Raw genomic sequence first — 23,776 nt, forward strand, 5'->3', positions numbered from 1 at the left:
CCCTCTACTAGCCCTCCAACACCACCTCCTGCTGTATCTGGTCTCTGGCCCTCTAACACCACCTCCTGCTGTATCTGGTCTCTGGCCCTCTAACACCACCTCCTGCTGTATCTGGTCTCTGGCCCTCCAACACCACCTCCTGCTGTATCTGGTCTCTGGCCCTCTAACACCACCTCCTGCTGTATCTGGTCTCTGGCCCTCCAACACCACCTCCTGCTGATTCTGGTCTCTGGCCCTCTAACAACAACTCCTGCTGTATCTGGTCTCTGGCCCTCTAACAACACCTCCTGCTGTATCTGGTCTCTGGCCCTCCAACACCACCTCCTGCTGTATCTGGTCTCTGGCCCTCTAACAACACCTCCTGCTGATTCTGGTCGAATATCAATACACAGTGGCCTCATTTTGGAAACCTAATGTATAATATAATTCCACAATTGCCCCGTTCACCTTTATTGAAGAGGCTTCCTTTGAAAACAATGTAAACTGTCAAAACTGTATTAATTCCAAACATTTTCCTCCATAGTCCAGGATTAGGCCAGATAATCCGGGGGGGGGGGGGGACCAGGATCCAAAACAGCGAACCTTTCCTTTAACTGAAGACATTGAAATCATATGTCCAAGGTGTCACTTGTTTGTGGGTTTTCATGGCTGGAATGTCCATGTTGAAGAGGCCCGTCCTTCAGCTTCCTCTGTACCACTGTCTCAGTCAAAGTAGTATGAAACCACAAAACAAGGCAGATATGCTGGAATTTATTTCCACATAGATTTTTTGTCATTTACATTTACAATATTATCAGGCATTGTAGTGCTTACACAGTTGTAGTTGTTAGTGTTACATGGTTAGTGTTACATTATAAATACCATATTCACATACAGTATTCACATGCTAGTGTTTCTTCTATGGAGACATATACACAACACAGAATGCTACAGAAAAACTACCTAAATATGGTAAAAAAGTAATAGAAATACAAAATGTACACTCAAAAACTCAAAGTGTACCGTGTTCAAAATCATTGCCAAAATGTCACAATTTCTGCCAGGGTATGCAAACCTATGAGCACATTCTACATCCTAAAAATTATAAAAATATAGTTGATTCAAACATGAACTTCAACTTCAAACATGAACATGAACTTGTTTGTATCCATAACAAAAAGCACCAAATGAAAAGTTACAATCACGCTAAACTTAAATTATTATAACATGAGATGGTCAACATTATGCAACATCGATATCAGTTGCATTTACTTCAGTTTTTGAACAGGAATGTCACTTGTTTGATAGTTTCGCTTTTCAGATTATTATTAGAAACTCTTTGTATTTTAAATGGACCTGCATTTAACCATGTCCGAATTCTGGCTCTACAATTATATCCCTAACTAGTCAGAGGTCAGTAGGAAATCCATTGACCAGTGATGGCCAATTAGCTATCTAAAAGAGAATGGTAAATTGCATTTGAAAATGTTTATTCTGCTAAATAAGAAATAGCGTTTAGTTATTTGACAGATGCTCTATCTCTCTTCACGTTTTGTGCACAGAGGAGCAGTTGTGTCTTTTTATTTAATGTGTAGAGAAAAACAACAACACTATTACTGTCATATTTACCACTCACACAGACATTTTAGTGTTTTAATGAATTGGACCAGGACGGATTACTTCACACTGTAACATGAAGTTCACTTGACACAAAATGGTGGCCTAAGGAACAGTGCTGTGGTTAGTTTTAGAAGTCTCATTATTGGGATGTTTGCTATCAGGTGGAAAAGTATTCATTGTTGGAGTGGTTGATTTAGGGTCCTCAATCATGTCAGGTACATTTAAACACTCGTTTTGAGTGACTACATCTAATATCCTCATTGGGGCCCTGTCACCTATACCTGGGTTAAACAGAGGAAACACCTCTCCTGTGAACACGGTCGCCACGGTGACAATACGTCTCATGTCTTCCACACTGATAAACGACAGTTCTCCTTTGTCATAATCCAAATACACTCCTAGTGTCTGAGGTCTGGGTAGCGCAGGAAGTTTGATGTCAGGGGTCATATTAAGACGTAAGCCATTCTCTCTGTCTAAGGACAGGAACCAGAAACCATTGCAAGGTTTGACTTCCTCCTGTCTACTGAAGGACCCACATGCCACTCCGACCCACCAGGATTCTTTAATGCCAACCTTGTCATCCCCCAGTCCCACCTCCCAGTAAGCACAGCGTCCCGGGATAAATCCAGGTTTTCCAAGTATATAACATTGCTCACCAGGAGCAAATACATAATTGTTCCTGTCTCTGACAGTTTTTCCATTTGCAGAAACTGTCAGACATGCAGGAGCGGTTTGGTGATCCAAACTGACATCCACTGTTAAGAACAAACACAGAATAAAGAAATTCTTATTTCATTAAATACATTTCAGATTGTCTCAGTAGAAAGAAAATGCATGTATTACCTCCAGCTTGCCTCATAGCCTCTAGATCTATAAAAAAACAGGGGAACAGGTTAAGTAATCAAATGTGTACAATAAGTATTGTGTAATTCAGTATTTCTTATATGATAAAGACAATATTTCTCATTATGGTGATTTAATGCAGTAAATATGGTTCATAGGTAGTGTTTACTATGTTGATTGACTTAATTTGCTAGAGTTTCTGCTTGAATTTTGTTCAGGCACTAAATGAAAATACAGTGAAAAATACATTCCATTGCAGAATCAATGTAGGCCCTGTCACAGTAATGTACCATAATATTGAAGGTACAGTACACAGTTATATAGCCAAGCACAGACAGTAAGAACAGTAAATATGTCCATCCCTTCTCATATACAAAAGAGAGAACTACAATGTTAGTACGCATGAGTTCCTTTGCTTTCACACAGTATTAAATTAAATATGGGAGATAGAGGTTATTGTCAGTTACCTTCAGTTTTCAAACTCCCTTCCATGTTTTCTGAAAAGAAAAAAGAATACATTTTCAGTATAATGACAAGGTATGAAGAGGGATACCTTACCTGCATCAGACATTCACCACCTACTCTAGTAAGACATGTTCATGGCTGAATTGTTCACTTTATCCAAGCACTGAATGAAAATCAATTAAATGTAGCCCTAGTTGCATAATGTTTCACAATAGAAAAGGTTTAGGAAGTAAAAAAGGTCTTACATACATTTTCTTTCATTGTGAAAGTTTAACACAACAACAGGTACTACTTCTCTACAATTGTTAACAGACTGTAGTCTCACCTGTGGATGAAAGCAGTTGCGTGTCTGAAAAACATAAATATACATAAATACACAACCAATGAATTGCCTCAGCTGCCACAGAAGAATTGGACAAGGGGGTTGGCCAGCAGCAATGATTCCTCACTTTCAGTTTTTGTACCCTCTTCAGGCAAATCTCTCTTCCTGTACAGTACACCAATGACGACGGCCGCGATGACCAGAAGGAGGATTAAAATGATGACAGCTGTTAGCAGGGATCCTGACGAATTAGCTGCAAGTGGAAGAAAGGCAAACCTCAATGAACTCAACCAACAGGTGGACACACGGATACACACTAGATAATACACACTCTGGGTTTCTCACACACACACACACACACACACACACAGTTCTGATACATTCCAAATGCCATTATCTCTGTCTACCTTGCACTTCCGGAAGGTTCTGGAGGTCCACTCTTCCCTCCCACTCGTCCCCTTCGGGTAGACTCAAAGAACAGGACACCCAGGGGGAGCTGGTGGAGTTGGTGAGGAGCCAGCTGTGGATGGACTCCAGGTCTTGGGCTCCACCGCCGAAGCGGGTCGACCCAGGCTGCAGAGTCCGCGTCCCATCGGACCACTTCAGCCTGGGTCTGGGCTGCCATCCATGGGACATGCAGCTCACGTTCACCGAGCCGTTCTCCGTTCTCACCGCTGACAGGAGAGGAGGGGAGCCCAGCACTGGTCCAATCAGGACGGAGAGATTATTTACAATATTATCAAAGTACCAGAGGGCTTTATTACAGTATACATCACACAGAGCACATTACTACCTCAGCCGATCGTTACCACGGCCTCAACTTCCAGCGGGTCTAGACTTCTAAATATTGGGACCTGCAATCTCTGAATCAAGTGAAGCATTTTATAAAACCGTTAATTCTACTAGGACGTCAGCCAGGACCCTTGCACTTGGAGGAAAAGGGTCCTTTGGCCACCAACCACAGTAAGCAGGCTAGACCCTGCACAAGGACTTGCAATTGCAACAAGAGGACCGACACAAAGCATGCCCTCCCTAAGCTAGCTCAGCGTACTATTTCTGAAAGACAATGGCGAATGTTTGGCATTCCTGTGACATCCTGGGGAATTACTCTTGGAAATGCCAGTTGGAATGAACTCACCATTCACTGTGAGAGACACAGTGGCGCTCTCGTAGCTCTGGTCACTGCTTACGTAGCATATGTAAGGCCCTTGGTCTTTCAGGGTCACGTTAACCAGCTTCAAGGTCACGTCTCCCTCCTTCAGCCCTTCTGATTTAGCCTCCCGGAGCCCCAGGGAAGTGCGGCCCGCATACTGGGGTAGCTGCGACGATTCCTGGATCTGTCTCTCCAGGTAGAGCAGAACTGGGCTGTCGAAAAAATTGGGCCGGTACCAACGCACCTCCAGGCCCTCTGCATTCTGGGAAGGAGTGAGCCAGCATGGAATATTGGCAACGCGTCCCAACCGGACAGAGACGAGACCCTCTGAGGTCGAAACTGTGAACGTTTCTGACAGAGGAACAAATCGGTTTTATTCACCAAATCTTAATTAAAAATACCACTGGTAATGACTAGTACTGTAGTTAATTACTTATTGGCATTTGCCTGTGCACCCACAAGATTCAAAATAGGTACTACAAATACTGTAATTAAATAGTATACTTTTATTGAATAATGATAATAATAACTGGAAAATGCATTTAAAGGGGTTCATGTGTTGTGTTTTCTATGTAGTTTTATTTTAAAACGTTTCAATATTTTAGCCTTTTTGTAGCTTGATACATTTAGAAGTTACTGTTAATTGGTTAATTTTGTAAACTATGTACATTTATGCAAATGTGTACAGTTGTAATTGATACAAAGAAATAGGATTCGAAATGAAGATTGCCTAAACATGTAAAACCAAGTTGCTGTCAAGTGTTCAAGACATGAATGGGCTGATTTGGGCTAAAAAAGTACGCAAATAAAAATGTCCATACTTTATACATGTTTAAAAAATAAGTTGGGGTAGCCTAAACAATTAAAAATAACTATTTATTGTCACTAGTTAGAACAGTTCAATCGATACTAGGTTAATTCGTGTTAGTTAGGCAAATTAGGAAATTAACATTGTAATAGCTGATAACCGTTTTTATAAATGTCAGCTTTGCATATCCTAAACATGTGAAACACACTTTGTTTCGTGTCTTCACCTTCAACAGATCAAGGGTGTCTAATTACTGAAATGTAAAGCCTTTATTTACTCACCTGGAACAACATGAGAGAACAAAATGCAGAAAGCTGCCAATACGAACAACCACATTGCCTGAATGGAAACGCATTGATTTCAAAATAAGAACACAACAAAATAGTAACTAGTGAGTAATATACGTATGCAATTGTTAACGTGTAAACGATAAAGGGTACCTTTGCCTTTGTTCACTTTACTTTCGCTTTCAACCACAAAAAATATTTCTCAAGGGATTTGCTATTAACCACGTATGTCTTCTCAAAACACAAAATCATACCAATACTATCGTATTTAAGCAACAACATTTACCAGATATGTCTTATTTATGTAAAATCTTATACGTTCAGTTAGAATACATTGTGCGCTCATTACGTGGAATACTTACTGTAGCCTATCCGAGGGCGTCAGAGAAATCTTTAAAAATCACGTCGTGAAATATTTATTTAGGAAAATATAGTTTACGCTCCGTTCAGACGCAGCATGTATAGCTTATATGGAAAATAAGAGCGCGCTGCCACAGTGACCAGGTTTGAATTTCAACCGCTGTCAACCCAGCAATCCCAACCACACTGCAGACTTCCTTATAGTGGCCTCTTCCCCAGATAACAAATCATATCTGCACGGCTTCTTTTTGCCGCGGGCCCTAAGGATGAAACGTTTGCCGCCGAATACGTCATTCCCATTTCTTGCGAGATGCCATCTAGAAATACTAAGTTTAACTTTTAGTGTTTAATTACAAAAATAACGATGTATATATGTTGTTTAAATTATTTTGCTTGCCTGAACCTAGGCTGACTACTGACACCCCAGCATCACTGAACTGGAACACTTTCTTTATCCTGCAGTCAGTAACATCAAGAAGCCAGAAGTGCCAGACTACACTCACCAAATCCACCCTGTTCACTGTGGATTTTTTATAATTTTTTGTATTTTAACTTTAGTATTGGCTTATTTCAAAAACCCTTTAATGATGGAAAATATTTTGAGGTCTGTGAAGTCGCCCGGTATGGCGCAGCCGGGGCCCCACCCTGGAGCCAGGCCTGGGGTTGGGACTCGTATGCGAGCGCCTGGTGGCTGGGCCTTTCCCCACGGGGTCCGGCAGGGCTCAGCCCGAAGGAGTGACGTGGGGCCGCCTTCCCGTGGGCTCACCACCTGCAGGAGGGACCACAAGGGGTTGGTGCGTAGAGGATCGGGCGGCACTCGAAGGCGGGGGCCTCGACAACCCGATCACTGGACACGGAAACTAGTTCTAGGGACGTGGAACGTCACCTCGCTGGCGGGGAAGGAGCCTGAGATTGTGTGTGAGGATGAGAGGTTCCGACTAGAGGTAGTCGAGATCACCTCTACGCACGGCTTTGGCTCTGGAACCACACTCCTTGAGAGAGGATGGACTCTTCACCACTCTGGAGTTGCCCATGGTGAGAGGCGGCGGGCTGGTGTGGGTTTGCTTATAGCCCCCCAGCTCTGCTGCCATGTGTTGGAGTTTACCCCGGTGAACGAGAGGGTCGTTTCCCTGCGCCTACGGGTCGGGGATTGGTCTCTCACTGTTGTTTGTGCCTACGGGCCGAACGGCAGTGCAGAGTACCTGACCTTCTTGGAGTCTCTGGGAGGGGTGCTGGAAAGTGCTCCGACTGGGGACTCCATCGTTCTACTGGGGGACTTCAACGCCCACGTGGGCAACGACAGTGACACCTGGAGGGGCGTGATTGGGAGGAACTGATCTGAACCCGAGCGGTGTTCAGTTATTGGACATCTGTGCTAGTCACAGTTTGTCCATAACGAACACCATGTTCAAGCATAAGGGTGTCCATCAGTGCACATTGCACCAGGACACCCTAGGCCGTAGGTCGATGATCGACTTTGTTGTCGTTTCATCTGACCTGCGGCCGTATGTCTTAGACACTCGGGTGAAGAGAGGGGCAGAGCTGTCAACTGATCACCACCTGGTGGTGAGTTGGATCCGATGGTGGGGGAGGAAGCTGGACAGACTCGGCAGACCCAAGCGTACTGTAAGGGTCTGCTGGGAACATCTGGCCCGAGTATCCTGTCAGAGAGATCTTTAACTCCCACCTCCAGCAGAGCTTCAACTGGATCCCGAGGGAGGCTGGAGATATTGAGTCCGTAAGGACTCCGGTGCCTGTCGAGGCGGCAATCCCAGAACCCGATGGTGGACAACGGAAGTGAGGGATGCCGTCAAGCTGAAGGAGTCCTATCAGGCCTGGTTGGCTTGTGGGACTCCTGAGGCAGCTGACGGGTTCCGGCAGGCCAAGCGGACTGCAGCCCGGGTGGTTGTGGAGGCAAAAACTCAGGCCTGGGAGGAGTTCGTTGAGGCCATGGAGAAGGACTATCGGCTGGCCTCGAAGAGATTCTGTGGAGGGTGCTTCGGGAGTATGGGGTCATGGGTCCTTTGCTAAGGGCTGTCAGGTCCCTGTACGACCGAAGCAGGAGCTTGGTTCGAATTGCCGGCAGTAAGTAAGACTTGTTCCCAGTGCATGTTGGACTCCGGAAGGGCTGCCCTTTGTCGCCAGTTCTGTTCGTAATTTTTATGGACAGAATTTCTAGGCGCAGCCAGGGGCCGGAGGGTGTCAGGTTTGGGGACCACACGATTTCGTCTCTGCTCTTTGCGGATGATGTTGTCGTATTGGCCCCTTCAAACCAGGACCTTCAGCATGCACTGGGACGGTTTGCAGCCGAGTGTGAAGCGGTTGGGATGAAAATAAGTACCTCCAAATCCGAAGAACATGGTCCTCAGTCGGAAAAGGGTGGCTTGCCCACTTCAGGTTGGTGGAGAGTTCCTGCCTCAAGTGGAGGAGTTTAAGTATCTAGGGGTCTTGTTCACGAGTGAGGGAAGGATGGAACGGGAGATTGACAGACGGATCGGTGCAGCTTCTGCAGTTATGCAGTCGATGTATCGGTCTGTCCTGGTGAAGAAAGACCGGTCAGTCTACGTCCCTACTCTCACCTATGGTCATGAGCTTTGGGTCATGACCAAAAGGACAAGATCCCGGATACAGGCGGCCGAAATGAGCCGCCCGAAATGAGCCCTTTCTCCGCAGGGTGGCTGGGCCATCCCTTAGGGTGAGAAGCTCGGTCACCCGGGAGGAGCTCAGAGTAGAGCCGCTGCTCCTCCACATCGAGAGGGGTCAGCTGAGGTGGCTTGGGCATCTGTTTCGGATGCCTCCGGAACGCCTTCCTGGGAAGGCCCGTCCAACCGGGAGGAGACCCCGGGGAAGACCTAGGACACGCTGGAGGGACTATGTCTCCCGGCTGGCCTGGGAACGCCTCGGTGTCCCCCCGGAAGAGCTGGAGGAAGTGTCTAGGGAGAGGGAAGTCTGGGCATCTCTGCTTAGACTGCTGCCCCCGCGACCCGGCCCCGGATAAGCGGAAGAAGATGGATGGATGGATATTGGCTTATTTCATTCTGTCAGTGCTTAACGATTCTATTATAGTTTGTAAATCCTATTTCATACCTGTTACTTGATATTGCACATTAACTAGTACCAAAATTCTACTTTCATTCCATCACTGTGCTTAACTGTTATTCTATTAATAATAGCTTGGAAATACTATTTCATACCTCAGATACTTGATATTGCACATTACCTGGTTCCAAATATTCTACTTACTCTGCATTTTTCATTCCGTCACAGTGCTTAACTGTTATTCTATTGTTAAATATAGCTTGTAAATCCTTGTGCCACAGCATTGGAGTTATAATGGTCTGTTCTACTACTGTTTTTACCTCCGTATTTTTATACAAATATATATGTCAAGTTTTGTTTATCACAGATACAAGAGACACAGATCTTATTGCAGCACGGTGTAAATCTTGTGCTCCAGGTCAGCAATGCCATTATAACGGTCTATTCTACTCTAGAGCTTTACTCTAAATTATTACCACTTTTCCTATTGTTAGAAATGGCTTGAATATGTGATGTTATACCTCAATTTATTTGGTATCCTGCACATTCTTTGGTACCAAATATCCTCATTACTTGTTATGTTTACTGGTAATTATTTTCATCCCAGAGCTGACCTCTTTGTATTATTAACAATTATTGTGTTTGTGTTATAATTTGCTTGTATGGCTGTTTTTTTTTCACCAAAATTTAATTGGAAACCTGCATGTTCTGTAGTGTGTATTCATATGTATATTTTTTTCTGCCTGTTATGTATTTCAGTGATCTGACACATCTTGTTTGAATGACAGTTACTGTACTTTGAAATGTGGAATTAAAACACAAAATGGAAATTTGTCTGATTTGATTAATCATTATTCTCGATAAACTGCATGCTATAAATATTAAATATATATATATAAAAGCGGCAGATCGCTCGAAAATTTGCCGCGGAAGGTCCGCCTTCTGTATAACGGCGGTGGAACGGCGGTTGGCCCACGGGCCGGCCGCAGAACAAAGGCGGTAGGAAGGTGGCTGCCGCTTTTAAAAAGCTGCGGAGTACCTGGCTTAGGGGACCTGTTGCTGTCCCTGTCCAGAGTCCTCCTGGTTGTGTTGCAGATTGAGACGATGCCTGACGATTTCAGCTGCCACTGTGCTGACACCTCCCCCTCCCCTGTGTTGTCCCTTTCCTTGTCCGTCAGGTCATGCTTCTGACCTGGACTAAGTTTGGGCGTTCTGTTCAGGGGGATGACCCTTCAGCACATCTGCCTGGAGCTGGACAGTAAGGAGCTGCTTCTGGGACCTGGGCTCTGTAACCAAGACAGCACACCGCTAATCCACCCAGAACTCCCATCTCTAGTACAAAGACAGCACACCGCTAATCCACCCAGAACTCCCATCTCTAGTACAAAGACAGCACACCGCTAATCCACCCAGAACTCCCATCTCTAGTACAAAGACAGCACACCGCTAATCCACCCAGAACTCCCATCTCTAGTACAAAGACAGCACACCGCTAATCCACCCAGAACTCCCATCTCTAGTACAAAGACAGCACACCGCTAATCCACCCAGAACTCCCATCTCTAGTACAAAGACAGCACACCGCTAATCCACCCAGAACTCAAACACTAGTCAACCCTAGTCACCTCCAAGTCATACCTGGCACCTGTAGGAGGGAAAATAAGAGACATTGTTTAGGGCTGTTAAGTCAATAATTGTCAATTTATTTAAGAGTAAATTGATAATTGTGTGGTATAATTATTTTGTTCAGTACTCACAAATACAGTTTTGTTTTCAATAACTAATTAATTGCGTTTTTGATATACTTGTTGTTGAGGGGAGGGCTGGCATTTATAAAACCTACCTCCTGCTGATTCTGGTCTCTGGCCCTCCAACACCACCTCCTGCTGATTCTGGTCTCTGGCCCTCAAACACCACCTCCTGCTGTATCTGGTCTCTGGCCCTCCAACACCACCTCCTGCTGATTCTGGTCTCTGGCCCTCCAACACCACCTCCTGCTGTATCTGGTCTCTGGCCCTCTAACACCACCTCCTGCTGTATCTGGTCTCTGGCCCTCTAACACCACCTCCTGCTGATTCTGGTCTCTGGCCCTCCAACACCACCTCCTGCTGTATCTGGTCTCTGGCCCCTGGCCCTCTTACACCACCTCCTGCTGATTCTGGTCTCTGGTCCTATAACACCACCTCCTGCTGTATCTGGTCTCTGGCCCTATAACACCACCTCCTGCTGTATCTGGTCTCTGGCCCTCCAACAACACCTCCTGCTGATTCTGGTCTCTGGCCCTCCAACACCACCTCCTGCTGATTCTGGAATACACAGTGGCCTCATTTTGAAAACCTAATGTATCATATAATTCCACACGCTTTATCAATTGCCCCGTTCACCTTTATTGTAGCTGGAAGAGGCTTCCTTTGAAAACAAAGTAAACTCTCAAAACTGTATTAATTCCAAACATTTTCCTCCATAGTCCAGGATTAGGCCAAATAATCCGGGGGGGGGGCCAGGATCCAAAACAGCGAACCTTTCCTTTAACTGAAGACATTGAAATCATATGTCCAAGGTGTCACTTGTTTGTGTGTTTTCATGGCTGGAATGTCCATGTTGAAGAGGCCCGTCCTTCAGCCTCCTCTGTACCACTGTCTCAGTCAAAGTAGTATGAAACCACGAAACAAGGCAAATATGCTGGAATTTATTTCCACATAGACTTTTTGTCATTTACATTCACAATATTATCAGGCATTGTAGTGCTTACACAGTTGTAGTTGTTAGTGTTACATTATAAATACTACATTAACATACAGTGTTCACATGCTAGTGTTTCTTCTATGGAGACATATACACAACACAGAATGCTACTGAAAAACTACCTAAATATGGTAAAAAAGTAATAGAAATACAAAATGTACACTCAAAAACTAAGTGTACTGTGTCTACAGCTCAAAAGTTTGCATACCCTTGGAGAATTGGTAATATATGTACAATTTGTAAAGAAAGCATAAGTGAGGCCAAACATGGGATTCACATTCAACTGTAGGTCATAACAGAATGGCACAAACATAAAACAAAACGTGGCAACAGAGAAACAAATGAACTGACCCCTGTTCAAAAGTTGGCATACCCTTCATTCTTAATACTGTGCACACTCAGAAATAGGAGTACTGCTGTGTACTTAAAAGGGTACACAAATGCTGGTTGATGGGGGGGGTACCTTTTTGAGAGAAAATTGTGTACCGTGTAGTGCCAGTCCATTTTTATATCTTATCAAATTGTACCAGCAAATGACCACACGTTTTAATGCTGCAGGGTCCAATGCAGCCCCTCCCCTCAGAGGTGAAATGGTGCACATTTGTTCTTTCTATTGTTTTAATTCCCTCTGTATCATTTCTTTTAGTCAAAAGGTGCTCTTCTGTCCCACTAAAGACCAACATTGTACCTCTGAGGGAACATTCTTCAAAAGTGTACCTATGAGTACAGAACTGCTCTTGTTTCGTACCTCCGTTTCTGAGTGTGTGTATTGCATCATTTAGCATCGATGACAGCGTGCAGTCTTTTGTAATAGTTGTGAATGAGGCCATGAATGCTTGCAGGTGGTATAGCTGCCCATTCGTCTTGGCAAAATGTCTCCAGGTCATGCAAAGTCTTCGGGTCGTCTTGCATGAATCGCCCGATTGATATCTCCTCGGAGTGGCAGGTCTTTTGACAGTTCTTTTCTGCTCCCCATGGCTCAGTACATCCACATGAGAGCTAATAAACTCATTGCAATTAGTGTCTGTGTATAAATAGTCAGTTTAAAAAGCCACAGGTGTTGGAAATTCACCTTTAATTGCCATTTCACCTGTGTGTGTCACCTTGTGTGTCTGTAACAAGGCCAAACATTCATGGGTATGTAAACTTTTGATCAGGGACATTTGGGTGACTTCTGTCATCATTATCATTTAAAAAGGAGCCAAAAATCTGTGATAATAAATGGCTTCATATGATCACTATTCTTACATAAGAGGTTTTTTTTTGCATGATTAGTCATATTTTCAAAATCATTGCCAAAATGTCACAATTTCTGCCAGGGTATGCCAACTTATGAGCACATTCTAAATTATAAAAATATAGTTGATTCAAACATGAACTTGCAAACTATATCCATAACAAAAAGCACCAAATGAAAAGTTGGAATCATGCTAAACTTAAAATATTTTAACATAATAACATGAGATGGGCAACATTATGCAACATCGATATCAGTTGTATTTGTTAAATTTTTTGTATTTGGCCTATTAGTTTCATGAACAGCGATGTGATTTGTTTGAAAGTTTCGCTTTTCAGATCACTTCTAAGGCTCTAAAATTGAGAAAACTCATTGTTGGACCTGCAGTTAATCATGTCAGATTTCTAACTCTACAATTATATCCCTAACTAGTCAGAGGTCAGTAGGAAATCCATTGACCAGTGATGGCCAATTAGCTATCAAAAAGAGAACGGTAAATTGAGAGCATTTGAAAATGTTTATTCTGCTAAATAAGAAATAACGTTTAGTTATTTGACAGATGCCCTATCTCTCTTCATGTTTTGTGCACAGAGGAGCAGTTGTGTCTTTTTATTTAATGTGTAGAGAAAAACAACAACACAATATTACGGTCATATTTACCACTCATCCTAACACTGACATTTTAATGAATTGGACCAGGACGGATTACTTCACACTGTAACATGAAGTTCAAATGATGGCCTAAGGAGCAGTGCTGTGGTTAGTTTTAGATTTACAAGTCCCATTATTGGGATGTTTGCAATCAGGTGGAAATTATTCGTCTCAGACTATTTGCCTGTTGTTGGAGCGGTTGATTTATGGTCCCCAATCATGTCAGGCATATTTACAGGCTCTGTTTTAAGGAATTAATCTAATATCTTCATTGCGCCCCCATCTATACCGGGGTTAAACAGAGGAAACACCTCTCCTGTGAACACAGTCGTCACGGTGACAATACGTCTCATGTCTTCCACACTGATAAACGACAGTTCTCCTTTGTCATAATCCAAATACACTCCTAGTGTCTGAGGTCTGGGTAGCGCAGGAAGTAGGATGTGGTCGGTCATATTAAGACTCAAGCCTTTTTCTTTGTCTAAGGACAGGCACCAGAAATCATTGCAAGGTTTGACTTCTCCCTGTCTACTGAAGGACCCACATGCCACTCCGACCCACCAGGATATTTTAATGCCAACCTTGTCATCCCTCAGTCCCACCTCCCAGTAAGCACGGCATCCCTGGGTAAAACCAGGTTTTCCAAGTATAGATAAATGCTCACCAGGAATACATAAATCATCTTTCTTGTATCTTAACTCTTTTCCATTTGCAGAAACTGTCAGACATGCAGGAGCGGTTTGGTGATCCAAACTGACATCCACTGTTAAGAACAAACACAGAATAAAGAATTTCTTATTTCATTAAATACATTTCAGATTGTCTCAGTAGAAAGAAAATGTATGTATTACCTCGAGCTTGTCTCATAGTCTCCAGATCTACAAAAAGGTGGAACAGGTTAAGGAATCTAATGTGTACAATAAGTATTGTGTAATTCAGTATTTACTATTGGACAGGTCCATGCCTTCTCATATATAAATGAGAAAACTACAATGTTAGTACGCATGGGTTTCTTTGCTTTCACACAGTATGAAATTAAATATGGGAGAAAGAGGTTATTGTCAGTTACCTTCAGTTTTCAAACTCCCTTCCATGTTTTCTGAAAAGAAAAAATAATGAATTTTCAGTATCATGTCAAGGTATGAAGAGGGATACCTTACCTTCATAAGACATTCACCACCTACTCTAGTAAGACATGTTCATGGCTGAATTGTTCACTTTATCCAAGCACTGAATGAAAATCGATTAAATGTAGCCCTAGTTACATAATGTTTCACAATAGAAAAGGTTTAGGAAGTAAAAAAGGTCTTACATACATTTCCTTTCATTATGAAAGTTTAACACAACAACAGGTAGTACTTCTTTACATTTGTTAACAGACTGTATACTCACCTGTGGATAAAACTAGTTGCTTCGCTGAAAAACATAAATATACATAAATACACAACCCATGAATCGCCTCAGCTGCCACAGAACAATTGGACAAGGGGGTTGGCCAGCAGCAATGATTCCTCACTTTCAGTTTTTGTACCCTCTTCAGGCAAATCTCTCTTCCTGTACAGTACACCAATGACGACGGCCGCGATGACCAGAAGGAGGATTAAAATGATGACAGCTGTTAGCAGGGATCCTGACGAATTAGCTGCAAGTGGAAGAAAGGCAAACCTCAATGAACTCAACGCGGACACACACAAGATAATACACGCTCTGGGTTTCTCACACACACACGGTTCTGATACATTCCAAATGCCATTATCTCTGTCTACCTTGCACTTCCGGAAGGTTCTGGAGGTCCACTCTTCCCTCCCACTCGTCCCCTTCAGGTAGACTCAAAGAACAGGACACCCAGGGGGAGCTGGCGGAGGAGGTGAGGAGCCAGCTGTGGATGGACTCCAGGTCTTGGGCTCCACCGCCGAAGCGGGTCGACCCAGGCTGCAGAGTCCGCGTCCCATCGGACCACTTCAGCCTGGGTCTGGGCTGCCATCCATGGGACACGCAGCTCACGTTCACCGAGCCGTTCTCTGTTCTCACCGCTGACAGGAGGGGAGCCCAGCACTGGTCCAATCAGGACAGAGATTATTTACAATATTATCAAAGTACCAGAGAGCATTATTACAGTATACATCACACAGAGCACATTACTACCTCAGCCGATCATTACCACGGCCTCAACTTCCAGTGGGCCTAGACTTCTAAATATTGTGACCTGCAATCTCCGAATCAAGTGAAGCCATGTTGCTGTTTATAAAACCGCTCATTCTACTAGGATGTCAGCCAGGACCAATGCACTTGGAGGAAAAGGGTCCTTTGGCCACCAACCACAGTAAGCCGGCTGGACCCTGATCCTGCACAAGGACTTGCAATCGCAATGAGAGGCCCGACATTAAGCAAGCCCTCCCTCAGCTAGCTCAGCGTACTATTTCTGAAAGGACAACAGTTTGGCATTCCTATGACATCCTGGGGAATTACTCTTGGAAATGCCAGTTGGAATGAACTCACCATTCACTCTGAGAAACACATTGGCGCTCTCATAGCTCTGGTCACTGCCTACATAGCATATGTAAGGCCCTTGGTCTTTCAGGGTCACGTTAACCAGCTTCAAGGTCACGTCTCCCTCCTTCAACCCTTCTGATTTAGCCTCCCGGAGCCCCAGGGAAGTGCGGCCCGCATACTGGGGTAGCTGCGACGATTCCTGGATCTGTCTCTCCAGGTAGAGCAGAACTGGGCTGTCGAAAAAATTGGGCCGGTACCAACGCACCTCCAGGCCCTCTGCATTCTGGGAAGGAGTGAGCCAGCATGGAATATTGGCAACGCGTCCCAACCGGACAGAGACGAGACCCTCTGAGGTCCAAACTGTGAACGTTTCTGACAGAGGAACAAATCACAAACACACACACACACACACACAGACGGTTTTATTCACCAAATCTTAATTAAAAATACCACTGGTAATGACTAGTACTGTAGTTAATTACTTATTGGCATTTGCCTGTGCACCCACAAGATTCAAAATAGGTACTACAAATACTGTAATTAAATAGTATACTTTTATTGAATAATGATAATAATAACTGGAAAATGCATTTAAAGGGGTTCATGTGTTGTGTTTTCTATGTAGTTTTATTTTAAAACATTTCAATATTTTAGCCTTTTTGTAGCTTGATATATTTAGGAGTTACTGTTAATTGGTTAATTTTGTAAACTATGTACATTTATGCAAATGTGTACAGTTGTAATTGATACAAAAAAATAGGATTCGAAATGAAGATTGCCTAAACATGTAAAACCAAGTTGCTGTCTGTTCAAGACATGAATGGGCTGATTTGGGCTAAAAAAGTATGCAAATAAAAATTTCCATACTTTATACATGTTTAAAAAATAAGTTGGGGTAGCCTAAACATGTAAAAATAACTGTATTTATTGTCACTAGTTAGAACAGTTCAATCTATACTAGGTTCATTCGTGTTAATTAGGCAAATTAGGAAATTAACATTGTAATAGCTGATAACCGTTTTTATAAATGTCAGCTTTGTATATCCTAAACATGTGAAACACCTTTGTTTCGAGTCTTCACCTTCAACAGATCAAGGGTGTCTAATTATTGAAATGTAAAGCCTTTATTTACTCACCTGGAACAACATGAGAAAACAACGTGCAGAAAGCTGCCCATACGAACAACCACATAGCCTGAATAGAAATGCATTGATTTCAAAATAAGAACACAACAAAATAGTAACTACAGTGAGTAATATACGTATGCAATTGTTAACGTGTAAACGACAATGATACCTATTGCCTTGGTTCACTTTACTTTCGCTTTCAACCCCAAAAAATAATTGCTATATTAACCACATATGTCTTCTCAAACCACAAAATCATATCAATACTATCGTATTTAAGCAACAACCTTTACCAGATACACTCACCTAAAAGATTATTAGGAACACCTGTTCAATTTCTCATTAATGCAATTATCTAATCAAACAATCACATGGCAGTTTCTTCAATGCATTTAGGGGTGTGGTCCTGGTCGAGACAATCTCCTGAACTCCAAACTGAATGTCAGAATGGGAAAGAAAGGTGATTTAAGCAATTTTGAGCGTAGCATGGTTGTTGGTGCCAGACAGGCTGGTCTGAGTATTTCACAATCTGCTCAGTTACTGGGATTTTCACGCACAACCATTTCTAGGGTTTACAAAGAATGGTGTGAAAAGGGAAAAACATCCAGTATGCGGCAGTCCTGTGGGCGAAAATGCCTTGTTGATGCTAGAGGTCAGAGGAAAATGGGCCAACTGATTGAAGCTGATAGAAGAGCAACTTTGACTGAAATAACCACTTGTTACAACCAAGGTATGCAGCAAAGCATTTGTGAAGACAACACGCACAACCTTGAGGCGGATGGGCTACAACCAGAGAAGACCCCGGCGGGTACCACTCATCTCCACTACAAATAGGAAAAAGAGGCTACAATTTGCACAAGCTCACCAAAATTGGACAGTTGAAGACTGGAAGAATGTTGCCTGGTCTGATGATTCTCGATTTCTGTTGAGACATTCAGATGGTAGAGTCAGAATTTGGCGTAAACAGAATGAGAACATGGATCCATCATGCCTTGTTACCACTGTGGTGGTGGTGTAATGGTGTGGGGGATGTTTTCTTGGCACACCTTAGGCCCCTTAGTGCCAATTGGGCATCGTTTAAATGCCACGGCCTACCTGAGCATTGTTCCTGACCATGTCCATCCCTTTATGACCACCATGTACCCATCCTCTGATGGCTACTTCCAGCAGGATAATGCACCATGTCACAAAGCTCAAATAATTTCAAATTGGTTTCTTGAACATGACAATGAGTTCACTGTACTGAAATGGCCCCCACAGTCACCAGATCTCAACCCAATAGAGCATCTTTGGGATGTGGTGGGACGGGAGTTTCTTCCCCTGGATGTGCATCCCACAAATCTCCATCAACTGCAAGATGCTATCCTATCCATATGTGCCAACATTTCTAAAGAATGCTTTGAGCACCTTGTTGAATCAATGCCACGTAGAATTAAGGCAGTTCTAAAGGCGAAAGGGGTTCAAACACAGTATTAGTATGGTGTTCCTAATAATCCTTTAGTTGAGTGTATGTCTTATTTATGTAAAGTCTTATCCGTTCAGTTAGAATACATTGTGCGCTCATTACGTGGTATACTTACTGTAGCCTATCCGAGGGCGTCAGAGAAACCTTTAAAAATCACGTCGTGAAATATTTATTCAGGAAAATATAGTTTACGCTCCGTTCAGACGCAGCATGTATAGCTTATATGGAAAATAGGGGCGCGGTGCAACAGATCAGCGTCTTGTGAGCAACATTAAAGAAACACTTCCGTGTCACGAAAATCAGGAATTTTCCAAAATAAAAGAGACCAACGAATTACTTAAAAACGGAGATAAATTGAGTTAATTAATTGTTTGAAAACACGTACCTCTCAAAACATTGACAACAATTCAAATATGATCATATTTAAGAGTAATTTCGATAAAAAGTGGGTGTTAAAACACGTTCAAGGGTAATATTCAGACAATGCCAATGACAGAATATGGAATACATATTGCCTCATAGCTCATAAACTATTGAATATTCCACTGAGAAAGCAGTGTAGGAAATGTCCAGGAGAGTGTGTAGAGTAAGACAAACCTGTCTAATGATGGGGAACGGTGTGCTACATCTTGCAACACGATATTTCCACACCCTCGTTTTCCACAATGCAACTTAATGGATATGAAATATATATTGGGCTATAAAAAAAAAAAAATCTATATGCCGCAGTGAATGTATTGTAGGAAATGTTCAGGAGACTCTATATATTGATTATATGCAAAGAAATCAAGGGGCATTGTGTATTTGCAATTGTTGCTGGCATTTTACTCCACCTATACCATTGGCCACATTCCAAATTGCTGAATAGTCTTTAGATCCATTATTCCTTTTGTTAATGGAGGTGATTATCACCACTTGGTGATTATCACCACTTGGTGATTACCTAACAATTCAGCCAATGATCTAATGTAGTTGTCAATGACATATATTAACTGGTCATTAGCCTGTTGTACCACCTTTAGAGATGTAGGTGAGTCCAAAAGACCATTTACAGTTTTATACCTTTTAGATAAGCAAAATAATTTTTACAACAAAGTCAAATCATAACCAATTTCCAACTTTTACATGCTAGAATAAGTTCAACTTCATCAACTCTTTAGAAGGATTTGCAACTACATTCCAGCTATAGTTTAATTTGAGAAAAAAATATGTATTTGTCCTTATATTGAAAGATACATGTTTTAATTGAGACGTATTAAGGCTTGTATTGTACAGTGAGGGAAAAAAATAATTGATCCCCTGCTGATTTTGTACAAAAGTCACCTGTCCACAGACGCAATCAATCAGATTCCAAACTCTCCACCATGGCCAAGACCAAAGAGCTGTCCAAGGATGTCAGGGACAAGATTGTAGACCTACTCAAGGCTGGAATGGGCTACAAGACCATCACCAAGCAGCTTGGTGAGGAGGTGACAACAGTTGGTGCGATTATTCGCAAATTGAAAGAAACACAAAATAACTGTCAATCTCCCTCTGTCTAGGGCTCCATGCAAGATCTCACCTCGTGGAGTTACAATGATCATGAGAACGGTGAGAAATCAGCCCAGAACTACACGAGAGGATCTTGTCAATGATCTCAAGGCAGCTGGGACCATAGTCACCAAGAAAACAATTGGTAACATACTACGCCGTGAAGGACTGAAATCCTACAGCGCCAGCAAGGTCACCCTGCTCAAGAAAGCACATGCACAGGCTGTCTGAAGTTTTCCAATGAACATCTCAATGATTCAGAGGAGAACTGGGTGAAAGTGTTGTGGTCAGATGAGACCAAAATCGAGCTCTTTGGCATCAACTCAACTTGTCGTGTTTGGAGGAGGAGGAATGTTGCCTATGACCCCAAGAACACCATCCCCACCGTCAAACATAGAGGTGGAAACATTATGTTTTGGGGATGTTTTTCTGCTAAGGGGACAGGACAACTTCACCGCATCAAAGGGACGATGGACGGGGCCATGTACCATCAAATCTTGGGTGAGAACCTCTTTCTCTCAGCCAGGGCATTGAAAATGGGTCTTGGATGGATATTCCAGCAAGCCAATGACCCAAAACACACAGCCAAGGCAACAAAGGAGTGGCTCAAGAAGAAGCACATTAAGGTCCTGGAGTGGCCTAGCCAGTCTCCAGACCTTAATCCCATAGAAAATCTGTGAATGGAACTGAAGGTTTGAGTTGCCAAATATCCGCCTCGATACCTTAATGACTTGGAGAAGATCTGCAAATAGGAGTTTGAACCCCAGCACAACGAGGTCTAGTTGTATCGATTAACTGTATTTCCTTAAACAAAGTGTCCTTGATCAGGGTAGCCATAATTGACGTCTCAAAATCATTGCTCGAATGAATCTTTTTAGCCACTGCTCATAGGGCCCAGAAGGCCCTGGACGTGTCCCATCCGTAAGTCACATCCAGATCCTATGCTTGGGTTTCATACCCCAGGGCCAGTAGTTCTTCGTAATTGCCAGGGAGATGGATGGGCTGGCTTCAAGGTTGTTACCAGGAATGATCAGACATACTATGACTGAGACGAGGCCTCTGGGTAACACCTCCCCACGAACATCTGCCATCAGATGTGAAACTCTTGCTCCAGGAGTGGACATGAAGCCAAAAGCCATGGTAGATCGTCCAGTGGAATCAGCCTGATTTGGCATGGGGACAATGTTATCCACTAAGGCACGGAGATGAGAATTACCAATGACCAGGACAAATTATAAGGAAAGAAAGTTAGAGATGTATCCCAATAATTATGTTTATTTATTTATATATATATATATATATATATATATATATAATGTTTTGTTTTGTTTCTTAGAGGAAGTTAGCACTCAGACCAACTCAACTGTACTCAGATGGTATCCCTGGTCAATATAAGTCAGTAATGTGAGAATGAAGGGTTTTGGCACTACGTGACCAACATTCAGGGCAGCCATATGCTATAAATTTGTTAACATAGAGATGTCCATGGTGCTTTAAAGACCTCTCTGGGAATATTGCAATTAATACTTTTTAAGAGTTTTATTGTAAATAATCTAAATAAGCCAATAAGGAGAAGCTGTGTGCATTGATTTTCTGCCTCTACATTTGGCTATAAAAATCATTCAATCAATCAGAATTTTGCTCAGGCAAATTAAATTAACAACATATGCATACCAACAAGAATCAAACAGCAAAACCAACAAATTGAGAAGAAATTGCCAACCTGATGAAGAAACGAAGCCTCTTAAAAAGATTTAACAGTGATTCAGTACAAATGTAAGCTGATCCAAGCAGAGTCCAAACAAGGACTGTCTGCAAATGGGGTTGGTCCTATTAACCTGGTTATACACTCACCTAAAGGATTATTAGGAACACCTGTTCAATTTCTCATTAAGGCCAAATGCCATCTCAATTCATGCCCTTGTTCTTGCATGGGCAAGATTGTATCCTTGCTGTGCTGCTGTCTGAGGGTCTGCAAGGGGAGTGAGAAGGTATGTCTCACAGGCATAACCCTTGTCTCCCAGCAGAACGCCAGAGAATTCACCTGAGAATACAAAATGCAATCATTACAACTACACAAGTAAAACCTTTGACGCAATTGTGTTTATCAGTGAAATGTGTGTGGCCTACCTTGTGATAGTCGCTGGGAAATGGTACTGGACCTAAAAACTCGGGAGTCATGGACGGACCCAGGCCACTTTGCCTCCACATTGGTAATGATGCAGGCAGCATCACAGATCATCTGAAACAATGCAATGTTTCCTATTCAGTATACATGTCATGCACAGAATACATTTGGGCTAGTTGACAGTAACTAAATATTTTTTACCTGAACATTGATACTGTGGAAGGATTTTCTGTTGACACAATCTCCCTCTTGGGCCGCTGAGGGGAGTTTAATGCGGATCTGTGTGCAGTCCAGCACACCAATGACATTAGGGAAAGCTGTAACACAAAATAGTCTGAGTATATCCTGTGACTGTTGTAATGTAACACGTTTTTGTAATCTGTAATTCATGTTACCTGCATTCTTGTAGAAATATCTTTGATGAAGCACATTCTTATGTGGCCAGTGAAGGTAATAAAGATGTGCCAAGGTTTTCAGTGCCAAACACACTTCTGACACAACGGCAAATAGTGCCTTTATTTAGAATTTCGGCATGTCCCGCGGCATATAAAAACATGCCGCTTCTAAAAAAAACGCAGTGCCACACAATAACGGATTCCATCTCCAGTAAATCGATACCTCACATGCTTTCACTCGTCGGGAAAAGCTAAAGGGTCTGATCTGTCCCGAAACACCCTCTCACGATTGAAAGCACGTCTAAAAATCAGCGCTTCTTCATCCAAAACGTCATTCAGAAATGGGCATGCCATGGTGCAGGGAGAAACACAGGTGAATGGGACTTCATATATTGCCCTCCTCACTGACTTAATTGAAATCCCCGTTGCAAATTCATCAACCATTTCAAACCATATAAACTGCAATAGTAGGATTTAAATCAAACTCGTCACAGCAATAGTGACAAGTAATGCGTGTTAATAACAATAAAGCAGAACACTTTCAGAAGACAACGGAACAACTGTTAAAGACGTTTATTTCGGATCAGAGCGGCAGCTAATTTAACACACAAGACTCCAGGATTAATCTTAGCCTGGCTGTTAGCCTGCTCTGGAGCAGGCTAGCTGCAAAGAATAAATCTCCATGGTTACTTGGCTGGGTTTAATTCAGCCTGCTTTTGTGCAACCAAGTCAAAGCTAAATTAATCCAGGATAATTTGGAAATCCTGGCTTAATCCCTTATCCTGGTTTGAATGTCAACAGCTGTCAACCCAGCAATCCCAACCACACCGCAGACTTCCTTATTGGGGCTTCGATCGGCGACCTCTTCATACCCTTTAGATACAGTGATTCACGTATAGATGATGCATATTCACAATATGTTACGTTTCAAAATATCTTGTTCATCACAAAAGTTCCAGAATGCATCTTTAAATGACTTAATTGCCTAATCAAATGCAGTATGAATAAAATCATTTTTGGACTAGATGTAATAGCAATGAGGCATCTTTCCGGTAGATGCCTTTACCTTTATAAATTGCGTCGTGCCCAAGAGCAGCCATAATGTACACCCCCATAATGTGGGTGGATT

At 42.7% G+C, this 23,776-nt stretch overlaps 1 protein-coding gene across 6 annotated transcripts; it reads right to left on the bottom strand.

Moving 5' to 3' along the window:
- Positions 1 to 17: 17 nt before the first annotated feature.
- On the bottom strand, positions 18 to 18,840 carry cabz01076234.2. 6 transcript variants are annotated; one of them, XM_034290710.1, is made up of 9 exons: positions 16,009 to 16,097; positions 15,276 to 15,564; positions 4,368 to 4,733; positions 3,637 to 3,930; positions 3,357 to 3,482; positions 3,233 to 3,256; positions 2,910 to 2,939; positions 2,443 to 2,469; positions 18 to 697 (listed from the first exon to the last, which is right to left on the bottom strand). In XM_034290710.1, the coding sequence occupies exons 1-9, from the start codon at positions 16,009 to 16,011 to the stop codon at positions 609 to 611; spliced, it is 1,248 nt and encodes a 415-aa protein (XP_034146601.1). In that variant the 5' UTR covers positions 16,012 to 16,097; the 3' UTR covers positions 18 to 608. The 6 variants fall into 6 exon arrangements, with proteins under 6 accessions (XP_034146601.1, XP_034146600.1, XP_034146598.1 ...); XM_034290709.1 differs by lacking the exons at positions 18 to 697; positions 4,368 to 4,733; positions 15,276 to 15,564 and adding exons at positions 731 to 2,354; positions 17,139 to 17,196; positions 18,710 to 18,840 and having other exon boundaries at positions 16,009 to 16,374; XM_034290707.1 differs by lacking the exons at positions 18 to 697; positions 15,276 to 15,564; positions 16,009 to 16,097 and adding exons at positions 731 to 2,354; positions 17,139 to 17,196; positions 18,710 to 18,838.
- Between the last annotated feature and the right edge of the window lie 4,936 nt (positions 18,841 to 23,776).

The sequence above is a fragment of the Esox lucius genome, chromosome 24, assembly GCF_011004845.1.
Source record: "Esox lucius isolate fEsoLuc1 chromosome 24, fEsoLuc1.pri, whole genome shotgun sequence".
Lineage (NCBI taxonomy): Eukaryota > Metazoa > Chordata > Actinopteri > Esociformes > Esocidae > Esox > Esox lucius.

Excerpts from the sequence above, each read along its gene's own strand:
- cabz01076234.2 (XM_034290705.1), bottom strand. Across the intron at positions 3,931-4,367 it reads TGTGTCTCTCACAGTGAATG|TGCTGGGCTCCCCTCCTCTC; the intron begins GTGAGTTCATTC and ends TGATTGGACCAG. Across the intron at positions 2,355-2,442 it reads GGCTATGAGGCAAGCTGGAG|TGGATGTCAGTTTGGATCAC; the intron begins GTAATACATGCA and ends TGTTCTTAACAG.